Source organism: Balaenoptera physalus (assembly GCF_965194825.1).
Source record: "Balaenoptera physalus genome assembly, chromosome: 4".
Lineage (NCBI taxonomy): Eukaryota > Metazoa > Chordata > Mammalia > Artiodactyla > Balaenopteridae > Balaenoptera > Balaenoptera physalus.
In genome coordinates, this window is record NC_138891.1 from 127,584,549 (window position 1) to 127,609,944 (window position 25,396).

Here is a 25,396-nt window from a genome sequence, read left to right on the forward strand (position 1 = left end):
GACGCGGGTTCGAGCCCTGGTCTGGGAAGCTCGCACATGCCGCGGAGCAACTGGGCCCGTGAGCCACAATTACCGAACCTGCGCGTCTGGAGCCTGTGCTTCGCAAAAAGAGAGGCCGCGATAGTGAGAGGCCCGCGCACCGCGATGAAGAGTGGCCCCCGCTTCCGCAACTAGAGAAAGCCCTCGCACAGAAACGAAGACCCAACACAGCCATAAATAAATAAATTAAATAATAATAATAATAATGGTAACACATTACTATGAAAACAATAATAAACAATAGTATTACTTATCACTATAATGATATAATCGTAGTTTCCCAATTAATGAGATCTTATCACAATTAAGACATGATGTCAATCACTACATAGATGATTTCCCCCTATGCCAAACCTCATTTTGCTCACCTCTTAAATGCGGATATTAAAAATCCCAATTTTGGGGTTGGGGGAGGGATAAATGAGAAGGTTGGGATTAACACATACACACTAATAACATAAAATAATCAACAAGGACCTACTGTACAGCACAGGGATCTCTATTTAATACTCTGTAATAACCTATACGGGAAAAGAATCTGAAAAAGAATAAATGTATGTATAACTGAATCACTTTGCTGTATACCTGAAACTAAGACAATATTGTAAATCAACTATACTCCAATATAAAATAAACTTTTTAAAACTAAATTTATTTATTTATTTTTGGCTGCATTGGGTCTTCCTTGTTGTGCATGGGCTTTCTCTAGTTGTGTCGAGCGGGGGCTGCTCTTCATTGCGGTGCACAGGCTTCTCATCGCGGTGGCTTCTCTTGTTGCGGAGCACGGGCTCTAGGCGCATGGGCTTCAGTAGCTGTGGCATGCAGGCTCAGTAGTTGTGGCTTGTGGGCTCTAGAGCACAGGCTCAGTAGTTGTGGCTCACGGGCTTAGTTGCTCCGCGGCATGTGGGATCTTCCCAGACCAGGGTTCGAACTTGTGTCCCGTGCTATGGCAGAAGGATTCTTTTTCTTTTTTTTAAAAATTTATTTTTGGTTGCACTGGGTCTTCATTGCTGAGCGCAGGCTTTTCTCTAGTTGCGGCGGGCGGGGGCTCCTCCTCGTTGCGGGGCGCAGGTTCCTCATTGTGGTGGCTTCTCTTGTTGTGGAGCATGGGCTGTAGGCATGCGGGCTTCAGTAGTTGTGGCACATGGGCTTAGTTGCTACGCGGCATGTGGGATCTTCCCAGACCAGGGCTCGAACCCATGTCCCCTGCACTGGCAGGCAGATTCCTAACCACAGCACCACCAGGGAAGCCCGGCAGGCGGATTCTTAACCACTGTGCCACCAGGGAAGTCCCAGGAAGTTTTTCATTTGGAGAAATCTCCAGGATTCACGAACTCTGTGTGGACCTTGTATCTTCGGGCAAAGAGAGGGGGCAGTGTGCCTCTGGAACTCCTTTATACACAGGGACCATTCAGATTTGCAAATTTTGAATGGACTGAAGTCTGGCCACACCTACTCTTTGCCCTCCTGGGGCTTTCTGCCTCTGCTTACTTGACTTTCCTATGCTTCTGAGGCAGGAATAACTTCACCCTTCCTATTTAAATTTTTACATGCTGATTTGTCATAACAGCAATTCAAGAGTTCTCTAGGCAACTTGGAAAATACAGAAAAGCACAAGGAAGAAACTGGTACTCTCACCACCTGGGAAAATTGTTCTGTTCTACAAATACATATGTGGAGGACATGCCACGCATGTGGATAGGGATTCTGAAATAATGGGGTGAGCTGGATTTGAAACTGAGCAGGACCCTCTCAGATAAAAATCCTTTCCCCTGTTTCTTGTTTGTAGGAAATAGGCTTCCTTCAGCCTCCTAGACCTTCCTGAGTTCCTGCCCCACCATTTTTGTTTTTAATATCTAACCGCCAAAGTAGATCTGTGTCTCTGGTTATTGTTTTACATCACAGTGAATAAATAGTTCTCTCCTCCCGATATCTAAGTTTACATTTGGGTAGTAACCAGGTCAGAGAATTTGCCTGATAACACCACATAAAATATCACACTCACAGCAGATTTCCACCTACATTTGCTTATGATATCCTTACCCACCTTAATTTTTCCAAGTCCCCTATTACTTGCTATTTATTCTGTCTACCCCTCATTATATTGTAAACTCCCACAAGGGGAGGGACCTCAAAAATATTGGTTAAATGAAGAAGTGAATTTTCCTTTCCTGGGTGTGCCTATAAAAATCTAAGTTTCTGTGTATGAAAATACGCTAGTAACTTCTCTATAGAAATCTGATTTTAATTTTAAATTGCTCATTCATCTAATATGTAAGTATCTGAATAAATTATTCTTGGAATGATCAGTCTGCATATTTGCAAGTTTCTATGGGAGTTTCTTAAAAACTCACCATTTGTATCTTCAAACCAATACACCGCAATGACAAAACTATTTGTTTAAAAAAAAAATGTAAGTAATTAAGAGCATCAGCATGGGGAATATTTGCTCTCAAATATAACTTTTCATACGATAAGTTTTTATGTTAGTCTCTGAAGAGTTAAGCAAAGATTTCAGAAAGTTTGCATCAGTTTTAAAGGCTCAATCTTCAAAGTTGATAAGGCCTCTTTTCTTCAAAAGATGAAAAAAAATCAATAAATATGGTTACAAAACAGCACTTATCTATCTTTATCATGTGTGCCTATTAATTCCATTACAAAATAACTGAGTTGTATTATTTATAAAAACAATAATTATGCTTTTGAAAAGCCATCCATTAGTAAGAGCGAACATAAAAAGTCCTTTTTTTGGACTAACCAAGCCTTAACTATTTTCTTCATTTTTGAGTAAAAATAAAAACTATGTTGCCTTGTTAGTTTTATTGTAATCCAGCACGTTTAGACAGGAAAAACAACAAATGAGTTTGTGGTCACTTGGGGGTAAGAGGTCAGGTCTAAAGTAGACAAATGTATCTCAAGTGTAGGATTAAACCTCTTGTCTTTATTCCTGTAAAGTGTCTCCACCAGGTCAAAATATATCAGTCATTAAAGCTTTGAAATTTAACAAAGCAACAAGAGTAACAATGCATTTCTTCACTTAATACAAATGACTCTTTGATAGAGCAGTTCTCTTATTCTCATAAGCATCCTTTAAGGATGAAAAGTAATTTATCAGTCCCAATCACCTAAGATGCCTTAAACATTCTTTAGTGAAGATAGAATGTGGGTTTCTGCGGAAGCAAAATGAGAGCATAGGACAAGTTATTAGATTCTCTATGAAAGAGACTCAAGCAAAGAACTATTTCATATCAACAAAATAAATCACCAAAAACTTTTTTTCTTGCTCAAACTTCTCAACTAAAAATCATCTCAACTTGGGAAGAAAAAATAAAGAGAGAGACAATCTGGAAATTAGAAGATACAAATACTGGGGTCCATCACTAATAAGACCTTAAGAATTCTAGAATTTGTTCATCTACGAAAAAGGGTTATTGTTCTTTTCTCTTTTCTGAAATGTTCATCTTGCTTATTCCTTGCCCCTGCTCATTCACCCTACATAAGTGGTTGTGGTACCTGCATTCCTCACTGTATCCACTCTGAGCAGCATGTTTATTTCAAACAGGGCTACAATAATTGCATCCTCTGATTGAACTCACTTTTTTTGATTGAGCAGGACAGTGATAAAGAAATACATGAACTGGTGTGATTAAAAAAAATATATAGATTCCTTGGGGTTTTGCTTATTGATTCTTCACTGTGTTAATAATACCTTAACCACAGTATCACCAATTTGGGGTATTCTCAAATATCTTCAGCCTAATTTTGAAACTGAGATTAGAAACCTTTTATTTTATAATGAGCAAAATATGCTGACTTAAAAAACTATGCTTTAAATTAAGCAGTAGATCACTATAAAGTTTTAGAGTAGACCAGCATAGAATTTATCATCATCTAGCTAGTAAAATAATTCATTTTATTTTGAAAACTGATTTCTTACAGAAGCATTACCTTCTCAAGCAGTCTGCTTTTTTGGTTTCCTGGTCCTCGGATGAAGATTATTTCAAGCTTCTATTCTAGGGAGCATCAAAATTCTTTTGCTGGCATTTGAAATCTTCCATTTCTGCCTAGATTGGCCAAACCTGTTTATTCACTTTTCTCAAAAAGGTTTTGCTGAGAACTAAACCAAGCTTATTCACAGCTCTTTGCACACAGCTGATAATCAACTAATAGCTGAGTTAATAATCGAGCCAGAATATAAACTTGCTCAATTTTAGACATGTCTAGCAAGCTGCCAGGGTGCACACATTTAAAATAGGTCTTACTCACTTGTGTAACAACTGCTTATGCTTTTTACATATTTCTGTATATTGTTCAAGTTTTTCTATTAGCATGAATTGTTTTAATGTTTTTTAAAAAAGCCAACTGAAATATAAAATACATACGAATACTTAATAAATGAAATTTTATAATATATATTTTAAAATTTTTATTTGTGATAAAAATTTTATCTGCAATGTCTTTTTTACAATTTAAATCAAATTAATTCATTCTTCTCAGAAACAAGCTGCCAAATTCCTGTAACAGTCTTAACTGGTCGGTAAGTGCATTAGTCAGTAAGTCATGAAACATCATGTAGTTTTTTTTTTAACTTTCAACAATGTATGAGATTAAATGTATCTATTTTACATCATCATCATCATCATAAACAGTAATTGTAACTAACAGGTAGTGCTTATAAGGTGCCATCATGTTACACATATATTTACTCATTTACTGTTCCAAGAATTTTACATATATATTTACTCAATCTTCAACAACCATAAACATTATTATCCCCATTTTACAAGGGAAGAAACTGAGGCATGAGCTACCCACAGTCAATATCCTGATCAATGTGAAATGCTGCCTTCCCAGAACACGTGAGAAACTCCACGACTTGGTCGCTGGCCTGACATCACGTTGGTCGAAATCAAGGCTATAAATGTAGGAACAGTTCCACTGTTTTCCATAGAGCTGGCTTTTAAAAGCCTTTCATTTTCCCCATTTCAACCACTACCTTCTTTCGTAAAATATTACAATCCTAGCAACGCTCAAGCTAAATCTGTATTTGATGTTTCTTCCAAATGTAGCCACACGAAATAAGTAAAATGGCCTCTAAGCTCCCCATCTCAGCTAAGACTTCAAATGTGAAACTGAATCTTCTGTATCCCACTCTGAATAGTCAGTTAACTAATCTATTCGGCATACCTTTTTCATATATCTATTAGTTCATGAACACGTCCAGGCTTTTTCTTTTTCTTTTTTTTTTCAATGACTTACTTTATTCCTAGAGCAGGACATTCGAATCCAGTTTTTGGTGCATTTCTACTTCTAAAAAGGTACCAGGAAGGCGTATCTATTAACCATTAATCTGAAGAGGAAAATTCACCAGATTTTTTTTTTAAAGAAAAACACTAGTGTCCTCACTGAAACAGTTATTTCTTAAACTATCCACATTAAACTGAAAAAACAGTTACATAACATCTTCCCCTTCCTCTGGTTTTCATTTCCAAATTCAGTTTGAGGGTTCAGGTGCTATTTGCTTTCCTTTTACTAACAACTACAAGGAAAACTAAGAAATAGACATTTTCTGGCTTAAACTTGTTATTCATTCAGGGAGTCTGCTCATTCCTTCACTTTGGCCTCCTCTGCCTGCCACCCTCCATCTTCCTCCAGACACTCATGAGGGTGTATCTGGACACAGGCTGTGAACACAGGATGACAGCATCCCCAGGGATTTGCAGAAGATGGTGCTAGTATCAATTCTCACTCCATACATATGTATGTGAGGTCCTACTATAAAAAGGAAACCATTTCATAGTCAAGTAGAAGATGAAGAGGTAGAAAACTACCAGAAAAAACAACAACAACAAGCTAAACATTTTATTTTCCCCAGCCTCCTCATTGCTGCCCAGTGAATCACTTTTTTCATCATGTACTCATTCCCTCAGTCAAGGTCCTACTGAAGATGCCACCTCAGAGCTCTCAGACCCTCCTTTCAGCCCCTCACCTTCGGTCCTTCACCTCCTTATTTGGAATTCCCTATTCCTCTCCAGAGTGTACCCTGAACCTTTGCTTTCTGTCTCAGCATCTGTCACAGTTCATGAGCACACACTTATAATGATTTGTGTATGGTCTGTTTTCCCCACTAGACTGGAAGCTTCCTGAAGCAAATGACGGTTTTGTTCACCAGACTATCTTCAGGGCTACAGGAGAGAGCTTGGTCCAAAAAGAGAGTCAATTAAAAAGGTCCCAAATGAATAGATGAGAAACTAAGAAAATCAAATCCTACACTGGCTCCACCCACACCCTCAGGGGTGTAGGGTGTGTGTGTGTGTGTGTGTGTGTGTGTGTGTGTGTGTGTGTGTGTGTGTGTGTGTGTGTGTGTGTGTGTGTGTGTGTGTGTGTGTGTGTGTGTGTGTGTGTGTGTGTGTGTGTGTGTGTGTGTGTGTGTGTGTGTGTGTGTGTGTAGGGGAAAGATGGAGAGAAGTATGTAAACAAATATGTAAAAGCAAAGACTTAATCTCCCTTCCCCCAACCTGAGATACAAATCTGGCTGGAAAGGAACCACCAAGAAATTCTCCAGGATTATCTCATCCCGCTGTTCCTTTATTCCTTATATATAGATGTTTATACTGTTAATATTTTACTCAGTATGGCACTTAATCTGTACTTTCCTCTTGGTACTTAACACTTTCTGTTTTCTTTCATAATCATGTGCCCGTCTTATTTACTCTGCAAACTTCCTGGGAACAGGAGAAGGAGGGTGAGGGGAAATAAGGTGTATGCAAGTCAATCTAAACCTTACTTCCTGGAGCTTCATTTTTAAAGTACATGTATAAGGCTTATCTTTGCATTTGTAACGATATAACTAGGCAGAGATTAGAGAAGTATATTAATCGAAGATGCTTTGTAAGTCTCTTAAGGTAATACATATCCCCACCTAGATCAAACGTGCAGAAAGGGAAGGTACATTTCTACTGAATTTTACCACACTCTTCAATGGTAGTTTAGTGGCCACATGAAAGGCACATAATAGCTGTTTATTTCTAGAATGACTGACAACCTTCATCTTCATACAAATATCTGTATAGAAATTTCTAGTGTGCCATGAAAAGTAACACAAAATAGAGGTCCTCTAGCAACAGGGAGAAAGCCTTTTCCACAAGGATAACCTCTATGTTTTTCTCTTTTTTTCCTGTTCCATTATGGTTCATTACAAGATACTGAATATAGTTCCCTGTGCTACACAGTAGGGCCTTGTTGTTTATCCATTCTATATATAATATTACAGTTTGCATCTGCTAATCCCAAACTCCCAATCCAACCTCCCTGCCCCCCCCCTTCTCCCTTGGCAACCACAGTCCGTTCTCTATGTCTGTGAGTCTGTTTCTGACCTCTCTGTTTTTCTTCAAACCAATATTCAATGGGCCACATTATTTCTTTTTTTTTTTCCTAATTTAACCTTGTGATTTATTTAGTTATATGTTCCTCTTCATTTCCCCAACCAGAACCAGGGATCATTACTCTCTCTGGAGTACTTCTCTGCAGTACTAATGGCCTCCCAAGTACCCATCACATGCCTCTGCTGGTTAGGGTGACAAGAGAGCCGCTTGGGTGCCCTGCCCGTGTCATGGCTTCCCACAGATCAGGCAGAAATAGTGATTCCTTATAGCTCACCATCAAATCTGAGCTTCACTATTCTGTGCTCAGGCATCTACCGTTAGGTTAGTTCTGGCCAGTGTGAGTAGGTATATATTATCTGTGAGTCAGCACCACTATGAAAGCAGATACTTGTGATTAGGTTAAATCCCACAATATAGGAAAACAAAACTTAAGAGGAATCAAGTTTAAATAAATAAATGCCAGGGCCTTTTTAACTCATACTCTGTCACTGTACCAGGGAGAGTCATCAATTCAGGTAATGACGCTTCCCCCAAAAGCTGAGACCCCATTGTCATTGCCCTTATTCATTTCTTTTTTCGAGCCATCTGCAGCAGACCTATTTTCTAAGCCCTACAAAAGACAGTCAACTCATAATTACATCTTTTCAGTGGACAGAGATTTAGCTGCATAAATCCCCCTCAAACCTCATCAGACTGAATTGCCTACTTTTCAATTAACGCTTTGCAAAATGCAAACTGAATCTCACCTCCACCCTTTGAAGGAGGTGACGGTAACCAGTGAAAATGTCCAAAAGGATGGGAGGAAGAGCAAAAAAATGCAGTCAAACAGGTTAAAAAAGAAATCTGAATCATATTTGCCTACACGCTGCCTCCTTTTACACAGAAAAAAATATTGCTCAAAAAAGTTAAATATTTACTTTTTGGCAAAAGCTTCAACTATAAAGGATATGATATGCTGTTAATTACTTAATTTGTATCTTTTAATGTGTAATAAGACAATCAGGAAAACTGAAATAACCATAGGAGTAAATTTAAGTATTGGAAAAATCCTAGCTCCCTTAATTAAATGCATTTTTTAAATAGAAAACCAAATTCTTCAACTCTTAAAGCAATCTGCCTTAACTAGCCCTGAGGTGATTCCTGAGCCACTTGTAGGAAAAAGACAGAAGAGGAAAAAGTTCAATGACCTTGTAAATTAGGGACTAAAAAGCTGTAACGGTGTGACAGTCAGTATAGTCTCAGTGGAATTACAGGAAAACATTTGTCCAGAAATTGCTTTCTTGGAAAATCACCATGAGGTAGCGGAAAAGGAGAAACAAACAAACAAACATACGGGGAAGGGAGGTTACCAATGGTAAAATACAGAATGGGAACCCAAAGGATGCGAAATACAACCTTTTCTGCCCCAGCTGCCAAGCAAACAACTTCTAAGCATCTTCAGATAAAAAGGAAAATAGTCATTTTGCACAGGGGTTAGCTGAATGTTCGAGAGTTGGATCAATGGGGAAGACTTGCTATACACCTAGCGGTGGGTGGATTTCACCAGGCTGCAGCCTCCACAGATTTTCTTTGCTGCACTGCAGAGGCGCCATCTTCTCCGTCTTAATCTTCACTCAATTCAACCCTTTCATCTGCACCCTAAAAAAAAGACCCTGAGGACCCTCCACAGCAGCCCGCGCCCTCAGGGGAGCCAAACCAGAGTGCCCAGCGCTGCCAGGGAAGAGGCCGCGCCTTCATCAGACAAACGCCTCCTTTGATGCACAGGAGGGGAGTGCTCGTGCCTCCCCACCACCAGCCACTGCCCTTTCCACACGCACACCCCACTCTCCGCGTATTTCTCCCCAAGGACTTCACAACCGAGCACAGAATCAGCAAGCCGCGGAGGTGTTGGGAAGTGGGGGGGAAGTAGAGGGGCCTCGAGGCGCCGCCAGAGCCCCCTCCGGGACAGACGCGCAGCGCGGGGAAGGGAGTCAGGCGGCAGCCTCGGTGGCGCACAGACCAGCGCGGCTCAGCCCACCGCGCCCCGGGCTGGCGAGGGCGGGGTGTCGCGGCTTTTGTTCCCGGGGACCTTCGCCCTCACCGGGAGAATCGGAGGGTGCGAGCGAACGCCCGCAATGTCCTGGCTTGGAGAGAGGAGAGAGGCGGCTGCGGGTGTCCGACCCCTCCCATATCTCTCAACTTAACACAAAAGGGAGACGCAGAAATGTACAAAGTTTGCCTGCCGAGGGTGTTGCGCGACCCTGCATGTTGGGGTCGCACTCGGGCGGCAGCCCCGAGCAGCCGCGAAGAGGAAGGGAGGAGGAAGGAGGTCGGGCCGGGAAGGGGTGGTGGGGATGCGAAGAGAAGGTGAAACGGGGCGGAAAAGGCAAAGGAAGCGGGGGGTGGGGGGTGCCCAGCTTCCCGAGCTGTCCCGACTCCTCCTCGCCAGGGCCCGAGAGAAAGGGAAGGGCAGCGATTAAGTGCCGGGGACAGGATCCAGGGACGCTGCGTTTTCGGTTTTCCCCACGTGCTCCCTCCCCCTATCTCTCATCTGGACGTCTCTCGCCTCCCCCCAGTCCCCGAGGCAGGGACTGAGTCAGGGTCCGAGCTCAGGACAGCCTCCTCCTCTTCTCGCCCCCGACTGGCGCGGACCCAGGGGCCCGACGCCTCGCCCGCTCCCTCTCCGCTGGCCGGAGCGCGCGTCCCCAGGGCAGGGCTGGGCCGGAGGCGGGGATGCGCAGGGCGCCCGCAAGCGGGGGTGTTGGGCGCGGAGAGGAGAGGAGTCCCCTCGACTGCCCCCCGGCTTCTCTGAATTAAAGACTCAGAGGGAGCGGGTCCCCTCCTTCCCCCCCACCACCCCACCCCATTCCGAGGCGCGGCACCCACCTCCAGCGCCCGAGCAGTCCAGGCGGCCAGCAGGACCAGTGCCAAACCGGGCAGCATCGCGACCCTGCGCGGGGCACCGAGTGCGCTGCTGTGCGAGTGGGATCCGCCGCGCCCTTGCTCTGCCGGTGTCGCCGCCGCCGCCGCCGTCTCCTGTGGCCCCGCGCTCGCGCTGCTCCGGGTGCTCTCTCCTAGCGCTGCCGAGGAAACTGACGGAGCAGCAGCGCGGCGGCGGGGCTCGGAGCCCGGCGAGTCAGCTGATCCGGCCCAGCCCGCTCGGCACCCGAGAGAGACCCCTAGCGGAGCCGCCGGGGAGCTGCGCCCGCTCGGCCGGGGGGGGCCCGCGCCCCCGGCGCCCACAGGTGCGGCCACCCCGGCTCCCCCGGTTCCCCGAGTGCCTCCCCGGCCGCCGGCCGCCTGAGCCCCGCGAGCAGTAGGAGGGAGAGTCTGGGGCCGGGAGAGGGACGGCGGAGGATCAGGGAAAGGTGAGTCCTAGGACGTCTGGGATGCAGAAAAGTCTAGAGCGCTCCGCGCTGGGAGCCGTGAGCTTGACTCATCCGACCCCGCAGGCCTCTCGGGGGTAGCGTATAAAGGGCTGCTGCTGGGGTGCGTTTTTATCCGCATTTCGCTTTTTGTCTCGGTTTGAAGAGGTGAGGGAGGCGTTTCTGGAAGAGAATGAGAACAAGACAAGCTTAAAGGAAATAGGATTTCTTTGCTTGTAAAGGGAGCAAAAGCCTCCTTTTTTTCCCGTCAAAAGCAACCACGAGCAATCTGGAATTTCTATCTTTAGACCGAACCGAAGGAGAAAGGCGCCGGACTTGGAGAAGAAGAAGCAGCGACCTATTTACTTCTCCTTGAAAGAAGGTTTTTTTTAAAAAAAAAAACTTCTTTTGGTTTTTGTTTGTTTGTTTGTTTTGAGAAGGGGACGGCCATCTGAGTTTTGTTGTTGTTTTTAATCAGGCAGGGATGTAACATCATCTGAGATGTGGGTGAAGTGAAAGTTAGGAGGGGAAGGGTCTGGAAAGATGATTCCCATTAGACCCCCATACCTCAGAACTTTTGACCTCAAACTCTGTCCTTGTTCTTCCTCGTGTCTGTCCTAAATTACAGAAATCAGCCTTACGGGAAGCCGCTTTCTCCTAGGTTAAACACAAGCCATCCAACGCTGGGTTAGCATCCAGTGAGTCTAGAATGGGCTAGAACTGCCCAGATACCTCTGCTCTTGACCTGAAGGAGCATCAGCTAATCAGTCCAAAGTGGGGCTGGTGGGAGGGAAGGAAGGCACGGACTTCAGATGTGGGATCATGGCTCAGCCAGGAGGACGCTGGCTTCTTTCCCAAGAAATCAGTATTTCTCTGCCAGCTCCCCCAGGTGTTGTCTTCTGTCTTTACTTACCAGGCATCCAAGCCTGACCCATGGATTACTTTTTCCCCTGAATGACCTCTGAATGTCCTCAACAAATAATGACAAATATTTGTTACCACGAGTCATTTGTTTACATGCTTTATGTCATTCACTTCCCATGAACGTCAATGAGGCCCTTACTGTTATTACTCCCATTTGTAAGTTAGGAAGCTGACACTAAGGATCTCCTCCCTAATCTGACAGTGAGTAAGTAACAAAAAGTTGGAACTGCAGGGAAGAAAAGCCCCAGTGACAGCAAAACCCAGCTGCTTCCAAACACGTTTACCCACCACTACAATTCTGTCTGTCCCAGGTTTATAGGAACAATTGAAGGCATCTAAATGCAAATGGGAATATGACTCAAAGATGTGGAGGGAACAGGATCAGCTCCAAAATTTGCAGGGTCCAGTGCAAAACGAAAAGGTGGGACCTTTTGTTCCAAAATTAAGAATTTTAAGATGTCAACGGCAGAATGTTCAACCAAGCACAGGGCCCTCCTGGACACGGGACACTGTGTGACCCAACAGATTGCATGCCCATGGAACCAGGCCTGGGAGGGAGGAAGCAATTTTTAAGAGTAAGGGACTTCCACTGAGCACAAAATTCAAAAATATAGAGGTGAGGTTATAACCATGAAAATACAAGTCCTTAGATTTGGCATTTTCCCTTCCCACTGTTGAAACACGCCCCCCTCACCCATCCCTGGAAAAGACGTTCCCTAGGGGAAGGTGACTAGCTGCTGACTGTGTCAGAATGATGGACGTTCTTTACTTTTTCTCCCATTTCATCACCACTCAGAGATCCTGATGGCTTTTACTTTTCAGCCACTGTCTCTCTTCTGCGCTTTATGCTATTTCCTGCCCTGAGGTATCTTCAGGAACCTCTGAGCAGTAAATACAAGAACATCTCTAGTTAGAACTCTAAACGCTGGGATAGGGACCGACCACCCATTGGCTGGAATCTTCACAACATTCCCAGCCCAGCCTCAAATGCCTCAGCTTGGGAGACATTCACTAGCTCTTCCAACAATGCATCCTGTCTTTGGGCTGCTCTGGTCACTAGAAAGTTCTTACCCCACTTAAAGCCCACTTCCCTTTCCTTTAACCTCCCACTCAGATGTCCTAGTTGCACCTCTGTGACCAAGCCAAGCCAGTCTTTTCCGCACCACAGATCGTCACGTAAGTAAAACCATCAGTTTTCATGCTGCTTCTGCCTCAGCGTCCTGTCTCCACTTCCCTCAACAGGGGTGTAGATGGCACAATGGCACCTGTTTCTGGTTCCTTCTCCTCTCCTCTAAATGTGTTCCGGTTTGTGTCTTTTCACAGCACTCCAAGGGTGCTGCGGCCACTGCAGCATGGAGGAGTCTCTCGCCCACCTCAGCCTGCGGGTGAGTGTTGCGTTGGATTGGGTGACTCACATTGGTCACATTGGCTCCCAAATCTCCCGTCTGTTTTTTTTTTTTTTTAAAGGAATTCCTTTATTTTTATTATTTATTTATTTATTCATTTATTTATGGCTGTGTTGGGTCTTCGTTTCTGTGCAAGGGCTTTCTCTAGTTGCGGCAAGTGGGGGGCCACTCTTCATCGCGGTGCGTGGGCATCTCACTATCGCGGCCTCTCTTGTTGCGGAGCACAAGCTCCAGACGCGCAGGCTCAGTAGTTGTGGCTCACGGGCCTAGTTGCTCTGCGGCAGGTGGGATCCTCCCAGACCAGGGCTCGAACCCGTGTCCCCTGCATTGGCAGGCAGATTCTCAACCACTGCGCCACCAGGGAAGCCCTCCCGTCTGTTTTATGCAGAGTGCTGCTGAGTTGCATCTCTGTCATCTTGTATTTAAGGTGTTATCTGTGCTCTGCAAATATCACCGAAAGCAATCTTTTTGTTATTAAGGTATAGTAGATGTGCAATATTATATGTTTCAAGTGTACAATATAGTGATTCATAATTTGTAAAGGTGGTTATACTCCATTTATAGTTATTATAAAATATTGGCTCCACCGTAGTTATTATAGTTATTATAAAATATTATAAATATGCCATATTATAATTATGCCATATTATAAAATATGGCATAGTTATTATAGTTATTATAAAATATGGCAAGAAAATATTCCCTGTGTTGTACAATATATCCCTGTAGCTTATTTATTTTTATCTAGTAGTTTGTTCTTCTTAATGCCCTGCCCCATCTTGCCCCTCCCTCTTTCCCTCTCCCCACTGGTAACCACTAGTTTGTTCTCTTTATATGAGAGTCTGTTTCTTTTTTGTTACATTCACTGGTTTGTTTTATTTTTTAGATTCCACATATGGGTGATATCATGCAGTATTTGTCTTTCTCTGTCTGACTTATCTGACTTAGCATAATACGCTTCAAGTCCATCCATGTTGTTGCAAATGGCAAAATTTCTTTCTTTTTTATGGCTGAGTAATATTCCATTGTGTGTATATACCACATCTTCTTTATCCATTCATGTGTTGATGGACACTTAGGTGGCTTCCATATCTTGGCAATTGTAAATAATGCTTCTATGAACGTTGGGGTGTGTGTATCTTTTTGAATTAGTGTTTTCAGTTTTTTTGGATATATACTCAGGTGTGGAATTGCTGGGTCATATGGTAGTTCTATTTTTAGTTTTTTGTGAAACCTCCATAGTACTGTTCTCCACAGTGGCTGCACCAATTTACATTCCCGCCAACAGTGTACAAGGGTTCCATTTTCTCCACATCCTTGCCAACACTTGTTATTTGTATTCTTTTTGGTGGTAATCATTCTGACAGGTGTGAGGTAATATCTCATTGTGGTTTTAATTTGCATTTCTCTGTTAATTAACAATGTTGAACATCTTTTCTTGTGCCTTTTGGCCATCTGCATGTCTTCTTTGGAAATGTGTCTATTCAGGTCTTCTGCCCATTTTTTAATCAGATCATTTGTTTTTTTGATGTTGAGCTGTATGAACTATGTATATATTTTGGATATTAACCCCTTATTGGTCATATCATTCTCAAATACTTTCTCCCATTCTGTGGGTTGTCTTTTTGTTTTGTCAGTGGCTTCCTTTGCTGTGCAAAAGCCTTAAATTTAATTAGGTCCCATTGTTTATTTTTGCTTTTATTTCCTTTGCTTTAGGAGACAGATCTGAAAAAATATCGCTACAATTTATGTCAAAGAGTGTTCCACCTATGTTTTCTTCTAGGAGTTTTGCGGTTTCCACCAAAAGCAATCTTAATCTGAGCCAGAAGGTGGGCCCTGTATTAGTCTGCTAGGGTTACCATAACAAAGTATCACAGTCTGGGTGGCTTAAACAACAGAAAATTATTTTCTTGCAGTTCTGGAAGCGAGAAGTCCATGATCAAAGTGTCCATAAGGTTGATTTCCTCTGGGGCCTCTCTCCTTTGCTTGTAAGTGGTCACATTCTCCCTGTGTCTTCACATGGTCTTCTCTCTGTGTGTATCTGTATGTTAATTCCCTCTTCTAAGGATACCAGTCATATTGGATTAGGGCCCACCCTAAAGACCTCATTTTAACTTAATTACCTCTTTAGAGACCCTATCTCCAATTATAGTCATTTTCTGAGGTACAAGGGGTTAGGACTTCAATATATGAATTTGGGGCAGGGGGGAGGGGCACACAATTGATTCTATAACAGGTGCTCATTTAGAGCAGCTAGGACTTGTTCTATAATCCTGTCACTAATCTTTGACATTTATTACCAATGATCAGTGGTTCTTCTGCCCTTTTCAATTGGAAGATCATTCAGCCCAACAGAAAAAAGTAGAAATTTAGGGGACTTCCCTTGTGGTCTAGTGGTTAAGACTCTGTGCTTCCAATGCAGGGGGCACGGGTTTGATCCCTCGTCGGGGAACTAAGATCCCACATGCTACTGCAGCTCAACCAAAAAAAAAAAATTGAAGAATTCTGCTTTTTCTCCCTCCCATGCTGCATCATGATTCCCAGCAGCTACCTTAACCAAGATCATCTGGTTCTGAAAGTAAATAAAATGTTCTTTTACATTTTTCCTTAGATATTGTTATCAAAGCCTAAGCTTATAATGACAATTAAAATCTATATTAGTTTACCAGAGCTGCCATAACAAAATACCACAGACTGGGTGGCTTAAGCAACATAAATTTCTTTCCTCACAGTTCCAGAAGGTAGAAGTCCATCGAGGTGCTTGCAGGGTTGGATTCTGAGGCCTCTCTCCGTGGCTTACTTACGGCCACTCTCTTGCTGTGTCCCCACTGAGTTTTTCCTCTATGACCACACATGCTTGGCATCTCTTTCCATATGTCCTAATAACCTCTTCTTATAAGGACATTGGTCAGATTGGATTAGGGTTCTACTCCAATGACCTGATTTTAAGTTAAGTATCCCTTTAAAGCCCTATCCCTCATATAGTCACATTCTAAGGTACTGGGAACTAGGATTCAACATATGAATTTGGGGGGAACACAATTCAGTCAATGTCAGAACCCCTAACATTATCCTCACATTTAAGCTACTCTCCTATCTGTTCTTGAGAGTGGATTCCTGCCACCTTTTATTCACGTCCTTTTGAAACCAGCCTGCTTCCTAGGTAACCAGAGTGGTTTCTTTAGCTGCCTCCTGGTTGAATATTTGGATAACTTGGTCACTCCGGACTTCCAATAGTGTTATAAATCATGGTACCTTCTAGAGAGGTGCTGCCTTGCTGAGTATTAGCTGTGATGGCAGATACTGTGACATATTTGAGAGTTTCACATGCTTCACAACCTGTCTTCCCTTCTAGAAATTCATGCCGATTCCTCTCTGTGGACGGACCAGAAGTGGATCTTGAGTTGCATTCTCTTTCATCCCTTTTTACCTTCTCTGAGATGGAGGGAATTATATATTTCTTTATCTTGACTACAGCCTTCAATATCCACAGACATCTAAACTGTACATGGCATTCAAGCTTTTCATGATAAAATTCTTTCTCGCAATAATGGGTACAGTTTTTCACATAATAAGATTTTCTTTCTTTTTAATGAACAGACATAAAGAAAATTTTAAATGAGTAATTAACCCTTAACATACCTGTATTTAACTGCACATAGCTAACATACCTTCACCTATACAGAAGATGCAACATTTTATTTGCCCTGTTTCTTAAGTGACTGCTTCATTCATGGGTCTTTACTTCACTAGTGCACCTGTGAAGTGTTCATATATCTTCAAACAATACAACACTTTAAAAATTAGTCCTCTGCAATCACTACACAAAACTACTTCAGAGACAGCCTTCAGATTCAAATAAGAAATAGTTTAGAGATAAGTGTATTTCAGTAGTAACTCTATGGAACAATAAAATTAAATGTTTAACCAGAGACCACTATTGGCAGCTGGTTTACATAACTTGTTTGAAGAATGATGGTAATTCCAAGGTTGCCGCAAGGACTCATTTAAAAGAATATTCCTATATTTTATGGAATAACAAGGAATAGCAAGAGTGGAGAAAAAAGTAGGCCATACATGCCAATCCCAGAGGTAAGAAGTGAGAAAATCAATCCAGTAGCAGGGAGATTTAATGGAGACCATACAGGCATTACACCCGTTTGCTTCTTTAGAGAACTTTAGTAATAGAGCAGCAATGTGCGATGGTGTAAAGGACTCAGACTTCGAGAAACCTTGACTACTACTACATCTCAGTTTGGGATATAGTTGTGGAACCTACCAGAGCCTTAGTTTCTGAAAATGCATCCCTTCATCAGGTTGTGTGACAAACTGAGAAGGTGGCCAGCACAGTGCTTAGTTTATAATAGAAGTCAGTTCTCTTTTCTTGAGAGAGCAGGAGTTCACCTGAGTGACCGGGACAGTCCTGACTTTGACCTTGCGTTGATCTTGCCAGGGGCTGACAGTGACTCTCAACTCAGTGTTACTGAGGTGGATCCCCAAGTAATGTGTTGCTAATAAAAGTTCCATATTTGTGAGTGATTTACTTTTTTGACACAGAAATGAGAGCAGACTCAAGGTTACTCTTTCATCAGGCTGCTCATTTGTATTCCAGTAATGTAGGATTAGGCAATATGCTAAGAATTAGGAAAAACCTTCACCACTCCCAAGGGCATGTGCCAGGTACGTGAAAGACAGGCATCCTGTCTGCAGGTGGCACAGTGCTTGGAAAGGCTGCTTGCCAGAGGTGCTGAGAGGACTATCTGGGGCTGGCCACCTGCTGCAGGATGGAGGACCACATCATGTGATCAAGAAGAGTCACTCCCCAGAGCAGCCGCTGGAAGTCACAGATCTCAGTAGGATTGCTGTGGCCTGTGTCACTCAACATTGGTGACAAACATTGAGGCTGAGGGCTGTTATGCTCCAAGGCAACTAGACCTCTTTGTCTCCATACATCATGCCCAGGGATTGTCCTTCATGGTTTCCTTTTTAAAGAGAGAGAAGTTCTGGAGTCTTTGATGAGTTAAGGCTGTAGCCAGAGAAGTGTTACCTAAACCAAAAATGATTGGGAAGATTCCAGGCAGATAAAACTTGAGTATTCCTGAACACATTTTGTAAATAAACAATATCCTGAATGACAAAGCAAACACACAAACCAACTACCAAATAAATAAAAGCTTCACAGTCATTTGTCCCTAAGTAAACACCCCAACTTTGCTATATCCAACTTTGCTATATCCCTCAATTAATATTTTCTGTCCTATGTGTAATTTATTCCAGTTAAAGTAAATATTACTCCTAGGAATAAAAGTGTTTAGTATTGGTGGATCAATCAAAAGTTTTTACACTTCCACTGTGGGCGGAGTAAAAAACTGATACATTCACTCCCCTTAAAGAGCTTATGTTTATGTGAGAAAAATATCCGGGAGAATAAAAGCCATAGTGAATGGTGACTGTAGTTAACAATACTGTACTGTGTATTTGAAAGTTGCTGCGAGAGTAGATCTTAAAAGTTATTACAAGAAAAAAAAAAACTGTAACTATGGTGGTGAGGGATATTAACTTATTGTGGTGATCATTTCACAATACATCCATATATCAGATCATTCTAATACACTTAAAACTAATACAATATGTCAATTATCTCAATTAAAAAAATTTTTTTTAAATAGTGAAAAACATACATCAGTAAGTACAACTTGAGTGTATATATATGATTTCATCAGAAGAAAATTAGAATCATAGACCTGTAGTATTGGAAAGGGTTAATCTGGGACATCAGGAAGAGGTTTTATTTTTTTGGCAGGGGATTTGATATCACCATAAAAAGGGAAGAAAAAGGGGCAAGAAGGAAAATGTTTTAAGGAAGGGTTATGTGAATACATCAAGAGTGTTCCTGATGGGGCTGGTAAGTAGGAGTTAGCTGTGGGGAGGTGTGTATTTGAGGAGCTTCGGAGCTTCGGTCAGATGGGCTGGGCTTCGGTAGGCTGCTGCTCACGAAAGGTTTCCTCATCAGTAGGACATATTCTAACATTTCTAGAGCAAAGTCTGTCAGTGGGGAAGTTGTAGGGTAATTTGGAGGATGAAAACGTTGGGATTGGGAAGAGTGAGAAGAGAATGCCAGATGTTCCAGGTGTGACCATAAAAAGTGTGTGAAGACATCATGGTAGGACACTTTATGACTGATAAGGCGTCAGGATTGCTGTGTGCCAAGCTGAGGACTTTACATGCAGGATCTCAGGGAATACTTGTCAGTTGTGTTGGGGTGACTCTCCATGTCACAAATGAGGAAGTGAGAGAGGTTAAATCAGCCAAAAAGGGATGGAAGAGGGAGACACCTGCTCTGTCTTACTGATCACTGATGATGGATTTTTTTAATGAGGGAAATAATAAATTAGATTCTTTGTGTGTTTGTTTGTATTTAGGGGTCAGAAGTACATACAGTAAGAAGCACCTGAAGTGTGACAAATAAAAACAAGGGAAGGCGAGTGAGAGATGAACACTGGAGATGTGACTGTGGTTGTTGTCTGTGATAATTGATGATTTATCCCCAGCCAATGAGCCGTTGATGATTCAGATGGAGTTAAAAAAAGAAGATACGTTTTTGTGTTTACTTATAAGAACCAAATAGTCACTTGGAGGTTTACTGTTTGTGAGATGAACCCTAGATACCCCTGTAAGTACAGTGTGAGAAAGAAGTGAGCTATATTTCTATCTCGAGATTATTTTCCAATACAGGAATGCATTGGAATAGTCCTTTCTGAAAAATGAAGAGTAGTATCACCTAGCACAATTTCCAAACTGTGTACCGTGGAACCCTAGTACAGCAGCATGTTACTATTTGTTGTGTTCATACAGGAAAAGAGTCTGTAATCAAATAAGTTTGAGAAATAAGCGGTTAAATAAAATGAAGCAAATATCTTTTCTTTAGAATGCCTACAACCGTTTACAATGCTGCTTTGCATTTTGAATTTTAAAGAGGGTAGCTCCTAATGCTGAATCCCCCCCCCCAACCCCGCTTTTGTTTTGTTTGCTGCGTTGACTCCTGGTACCAGTGTTGCACAAAGCAAGCTTTAGGGAACTCTGCTTTGAAGGCATTCTAATAGACTCTCAGATTTTTTTTTATTTATACCCTTGCAGAAATGAAAGTTTATAGTGTACATTTTCTCCAAAGCAGATGGGTTCTTTCCCCTGAAAGGTGTTTCCACGCTGACCTTGAAGATAAATTAATAAAGGAAAAAAAAGTAGAAATATTAGGCGGACAGACGTTTTAAAGTAGGGCATAACAGATGCCATAAAAGCATTCTGAAAGTTTAAAGTAGGAGTTAAAATGTGTGTTATATGGAAGATACCGGATTAGAGTCTTTGAATATTTTTAATACAAATGTGCAAGTATATGACCGGCTTCTTCCCAGTTTGGGAGAGAAATGGGACAGAATCCAATTCACGTGTGAGACTGCTTCTCTGTAAATTTTCTTACGTGAAAAGGAGGAAGTATTGCTAAGTTTACAAAGATAAGGTTCAGGATAAGACTTGAGTTGACTGCACTGCCTTTAATCTTTCAGGATAAGGGCCCTTAAGAAGTGTCTAGGACCTCTATGCAGATGGGTGAGGAGTTCCAGGAAGGAGAGTTGAAGGAGACAGCTACTGGATTAATTTTAAGAAGCTTTTGCTGAAACTTCTCATAAAGTATACATGGAAAGCAAAGGCATAAGGAGATACAGAACTCTCTGGGTCAAAAAAATAAATCTGAACTTCCATAGTTTTTCTCTGTTAGTCTTTACTGAAAAATTCATTTACCATTAATGGTGTCAAGGGGCCCTGTCAGCCCTCATTATTGTACCAAAAAGAAGAATAAGGAAAAGGCTTAGGGAGCCCGGTCTGAAAAGGAATGTTGTCATTTCTGTTTTTCAACTCTCAGTAAAAACAGGTTCTGTTATCTAAACCTCATGGGACCGAGGGTCCAAATAATCCACCTTGTTCTGGTGAGTTTGTGAAGCCTGGGAAGAGATACTGATGAAATAAAAAGGGAAACCAGGCAGGCCTGCTTTCTTTCACAGAGGAAGAGTAAAATAAGATGGAAATAAACGGGGACAATGGTGAAAACACAGATGTTGGTCTCAGATAATTCTAGAGTTGGAGCATCTACCCTGGATTAAATCTTGGAGAATATAAAATTTGGTACTAATTTTGGGCCTGCATAAGAAAACAGGTCACAGATTTGCTTAAAGTCCATTGTACCATTTCAGTCCCAACTACTTGGAGGCTACTGGGAATTTTTTTTTTTTTTTCATTTATTTATGGCTGTGTTGGGTCTTCGTTTCTGTGCGAGGGCTTTCTCTAGTTGTGACAAGCGGGGGCCACTCTTCATCGCGGTGCATGGGCATCTCACTATCGCGGCCTCTCTTGTTGCGGAGCACAAGCTCCAGACGTGCAGGCTCAGTAATTGTGGCTCACGGGCCTAGTTGCTCCGCGGCATGTGGGATCTTCCCAGACCAGGGCTCGAACCCGCGTCCCCTGCATTGGCAGGCAGACTCTCAACCACTGTGCCACCAGGGAAGCCCGCTACTGGGAATTTTTTTTAAAAAATTCAGATTCAGTCAACATTGCTTGGTACTTTTCCACCGAAATCTCTAAACAGCCCTCAAAGCCACATGCAGGCCATGCCTAGCAGAAGGTAGACCAAGATGTCAGAAACGGAGCTGGAATAACTCAAGTCTTTACTGCTGCCTTATTAGTCTCAGTTCAACACCTAGGAAACATCCACAAGAGATGTTTTTCAGTCAAGATGAAGCAGCTCAGGCAAGCACAGCAATGCGCATTCAGTCACAGGCTTACTTCTGTTTGGAATTAGTCTTCAGTGATAATCGTTCCATGTATGATTGAGTCTCCAGGAACCACAGCACAGCACACCCCAGTGCTTTATTAGTCCCTTGGGAGTGAGAAGCAGTTTTCTCTATAAGTAGCAGTTTCATCCCGATTTTTCAAGCTTGGAGCTCCCTCACCTTTCACACCCTTGAAGAGAAGATGTTGGATGACTGGCCCAGAGGAACTTGTTCTCTCATTTCTGAATTCCTCTGGTAAGAAAGAATTTGATTTAACATGATTTTCCTTCGATCCAAACGTGCCAGGGTGCCTCCTCCCCATCCCATGATACCCTGTGACCGTCTTTCATCGCAACCCTCTTCCGGTTTCTATGAGTTGAAAAAGAACCCAGAATTACAGTGTTTAGAACAGAAGGGATGTAGTACTCATCTAGGCCAAGGCTTTATTTATTTATTTATTCATTTTGATATGCAAATTATACTTTTATTTTTTATTTTTTAAATTTTTATTTTAAATATTGGACTATAGTCTGTTTACACTGTTGTGTTAGTTTCAGGTGTACAGCAAAGTGATTCAGTTATACATATACATATATCTATTCTTTTTCAAATTCTGTTCCCATTTAGGTTATTACAGGATACTGAGCAGAGTTCCCTGTGCTATACAGCAGGTCCTTGTTAGTTATCTATTTTAAATATAGTAGTGTGTATATGTCGGTCCCAAACTCCTAATTTATACCTCCTCGCACCTTTCCCCTTTGGTAACCATAAGTTTGTTTTCTATGTCTGTGGGTGTATTTCTGTTTTGTAAATAAGTTCATTCGTATCATTTTTTTTAGATTCCCCACATAAGAGATATCATATGGTATTTGTCTTTCTCTGTCTGACTTACTTCACTTAGTATGATAATCTCCAGGTCCATCCATGTTGCTGCACATGGCATTATTTTGTTCTTTTTAATGGCTGAGTAATATTCCATTGTGTATATGTACCCAAGCCTTCAATTTAGTGAGGACTTACCGGTGACCCAGAGAAGTGAATTATCTTGCCTACAGTCGTGTGACAAGTTACTGGCAAAGCTTGGCCCTCGTCTCCCTGATTTCCCATTCTCATTTTATCTTGTGATACTTCCCAGACCTGGCAATCTCACCAGACTGGAGTCACGAAAACAGTGGGGCACTGAGACCAGCCATACTTTGTGAAGTGGTGATGTTTTTTCCTCATCTAAAGTTGATTTATCTTTCTAGAATCTTGGAGTTGGAACCCAACTTAAAAATCGCCTGTTTGATCCACTCGTGAACGCAGGTATCTTGCCTGCAATATTCTTGAGGTAATTACTTGGTTTCTGCTTCCTTATTTTCTATGATTGGGAGCCATCTTCTGGAAGCATAAACGTTTCACTGGAATTTTTTTTGTTGTTATATTGAGCTAAAATTTACCTTCTCTTCAGTTCTATCCGTTGGTCCCAACTTGGCCAAGTGGAGGAATGTGAAATGCAAAGAGTGAGTTTGAGTTCATCCACTGGACACTCCTTCAGAAGTTTTAGCTCATTTATCCCCAGTGTTCCCTTAGGCCTCTCTTCTCTTTTCTAATCTAAACATTTGATTTTCTGAACAGTGGCTTATAGGATATCATTGCCAGATCCCTCATGATGCTGAACTTTGGAGGTGTTCCTTTCTGCACATGAATATATTTTATTTATTGATTCATTCATCAAATATTTAATGAGTACCTATTAAGTGGAGGGAGATCAAAGAAAAACAAGCAGGTAAATAAGAAAATATGTAGTGTGGTAAATAATGATACAGGCTATGGAGACAAATTAAGCAGAATCAAGGGGAGATGGAGAATCTGTGTGTAGTTAGGAGGTCTGAGGCTTGGTATAGGAATAACCTCGCTGATAAGGTGACATTCATGTGCACATACAAAGGAATTGAGAGAAGAGGAGGGCTTGCAACTGTTTTGGGGCAAGAGGATTCAAGCCTGAAGAATAGCTCCTGAAGCAGGAATAAGCCTGACTGTTTGAAGGCAGCAGGATGGCTCTTGAGGCCCTAGTGTAGGGAATGAGGGAGCATAGTGGCAGGAGGTGAGGTCACAGAGGTTGTTACAGGCTGAATTGTGTCCCTGCTCCCTAAAAATTCATATTATGAAGTCCTAACCCCCAGTACCTCTGAATATGACTGTATACAGAGATAGGGTCTTTAAAGAGGTAATTAAGTTAAAATGAAGTTTTTAGGGTGGGCCCTAGTCCTATATGACTGATATCTTTATATAAAGGGGAGGTTAGGACACGGACACACACAGATGGAAGACCATGTGAGGACACGAGGAGAAGGTGGCCATCTAGAAGCCAAGGAGACAGGCCTCGGAAGAAACCAACCCTGGGGACACTTTGATCTTGGACTTCTAGCCTCCAGAACTGTGAGAAAGTAAATTTCTGTTGTTTAAGCCACCCAGTCTGTGGTACTTTGTTATGGTAGCCCTAGCGTACTAATACAGAGGTGAAAAGGGCCAGATAATGTAGGACCTTGAAAGCCGTTGTACGTACTCTGAGTGCAATAGGAGACAATTTGAGGCTTTGCAGAGAGTAAGAGCGTGATTTGTCTCCTGTTTTAAAGGGATCACTCTGGCTTCTGTATTGAAAGTTGTCTATAGGGAGGCAAGGGCAGAAGAAGGAAAGTCAGGTAGGAGGTTATTGCAAAAATTTATATGAGGGTGGGAGGTGGTAATATGAGAGAAGTTTTGGAATATATTTTGAAGTTCGAGCCAAGCTGATTTTCTCATGGATTGCATTTGTGATGTGGAAGAGGAAAGACTCGAGGATGACCCAAAGCTTTCGTCCAAAGCAATGGGAAGAATGGGGTTAACGTGCACAGAGATAGGAAAGACTGTAGGAGTAGCAAGTTTTAGAGGGAGGACAGGTGTTAGTGGGGAGGACCAGGAGTTTAATTTTGGACACATTAAATATAAGGTATTTAGAGTAAATACGGCACCAAGTGTTGGTGGAATAGGGCTGACAACTAGAATTACGAACAAAAGCAGGGGTCTTTTGCAGGAGAAACTGACCTGGGAGCGTGCTATTGCTTGCTCAGCTAGAGCAAGAATTTAAAAGCTCCCTCTTCAGGCAGACGGCCTGAGTGGTCCCAGACCCAGGGGAACTCTGTCATCGTGCAGGCCATTAGGGCAGGATTTTAAACAGGAGTGTCGCATCGCTGTTCCACACTGGAACACCAGATTGTGTTGTCTTTATCAGACAGTCCATTCTCTCCTTCTTTATTCCCTCTCTTATACTGGTTTTATGTATTTGTCTCCACCACACTAGACTTCGAGGACACAAATTGAATAGAGCACAGATCTTGTAAATCACACATGTACCTTACACCTGGCTCTGTCAGTTCCCACATAGTGACACCATGGGCATTAGCTAAGCTGTGTCCCATATCTTCCTCTGTAAAATGAGGTAATACAACCTACTT

General features: G+C 42.3%; 2 protein-coding genes across 21 annotated transcripts in view; one reads left to right on the forward strand and one right to left on the reverse strand.

Moving 5' to 3' along the window:
* APP (amyloid beta precursor protein) overlaps positions 1–10,495 on the reverse strand; it is a 275,886-nt gene extending 265,391 nt beyond the window's left edge. For 6 of the 7 annotated variants that reach the window (XM_082460411.1, XM_082460410.1, XM_082460409.1 and 3 more), the window contains exon 1: positions 10,290–10,492. In XM_082460411.1, the coding sequence (XP_082316537.1) occupies positions 10,290–10,346 (57 nt within the window). In that variant the 5' untranslated portion in view covers positions 10,347–10,492. Of the gene's footprint in view, positions 1–10,289 lie in introns of all 7 variants that reach the window. The other variant, XM_082460407.1, reaches the window with a different exon arrangement.
* A 136-nt stretch (positions 10,496–10,631) lies between these two features.
* LOC309660103 (uncharacterized protein) overlaps positions 10,632–25,396 on the forward strand; it is a 293,525-nt gene continuing 278,760 nt past the window's right edge. For 4 of the 14 annotated variants that reach the window (XR_014263126.1, XR_014263127.1, XR_014263128.1 and 1 more), the window contains exons 1-2: positions 10,632–10,771; positions 12,935–13,077. Coding sequence is in view for 5 of the 14 variants with exons in the window: in XM_082460652.1 (XP_082316778.1) it covers positions 12,046–12,113; positions 12,807–12,868; positions 13,016–13,077; positions 16,454–16,501 (240 nt within the window). In the remaining 9 variants the exon portion in view is untranslated. Of the gene's footprint in view, positions 10,772–12,003; positions 12,114–12,806; positions 12,869–12,934; positions 13,089–16,453; positions 18,891–20,660; positions 22,555–25,396 lie in introns of those variants that run through there. The other 10 variants (XM_082460654.1, XM_082460653.1, XM_082460651.1 and 7 more) reach the window with 7 other exon arrangements.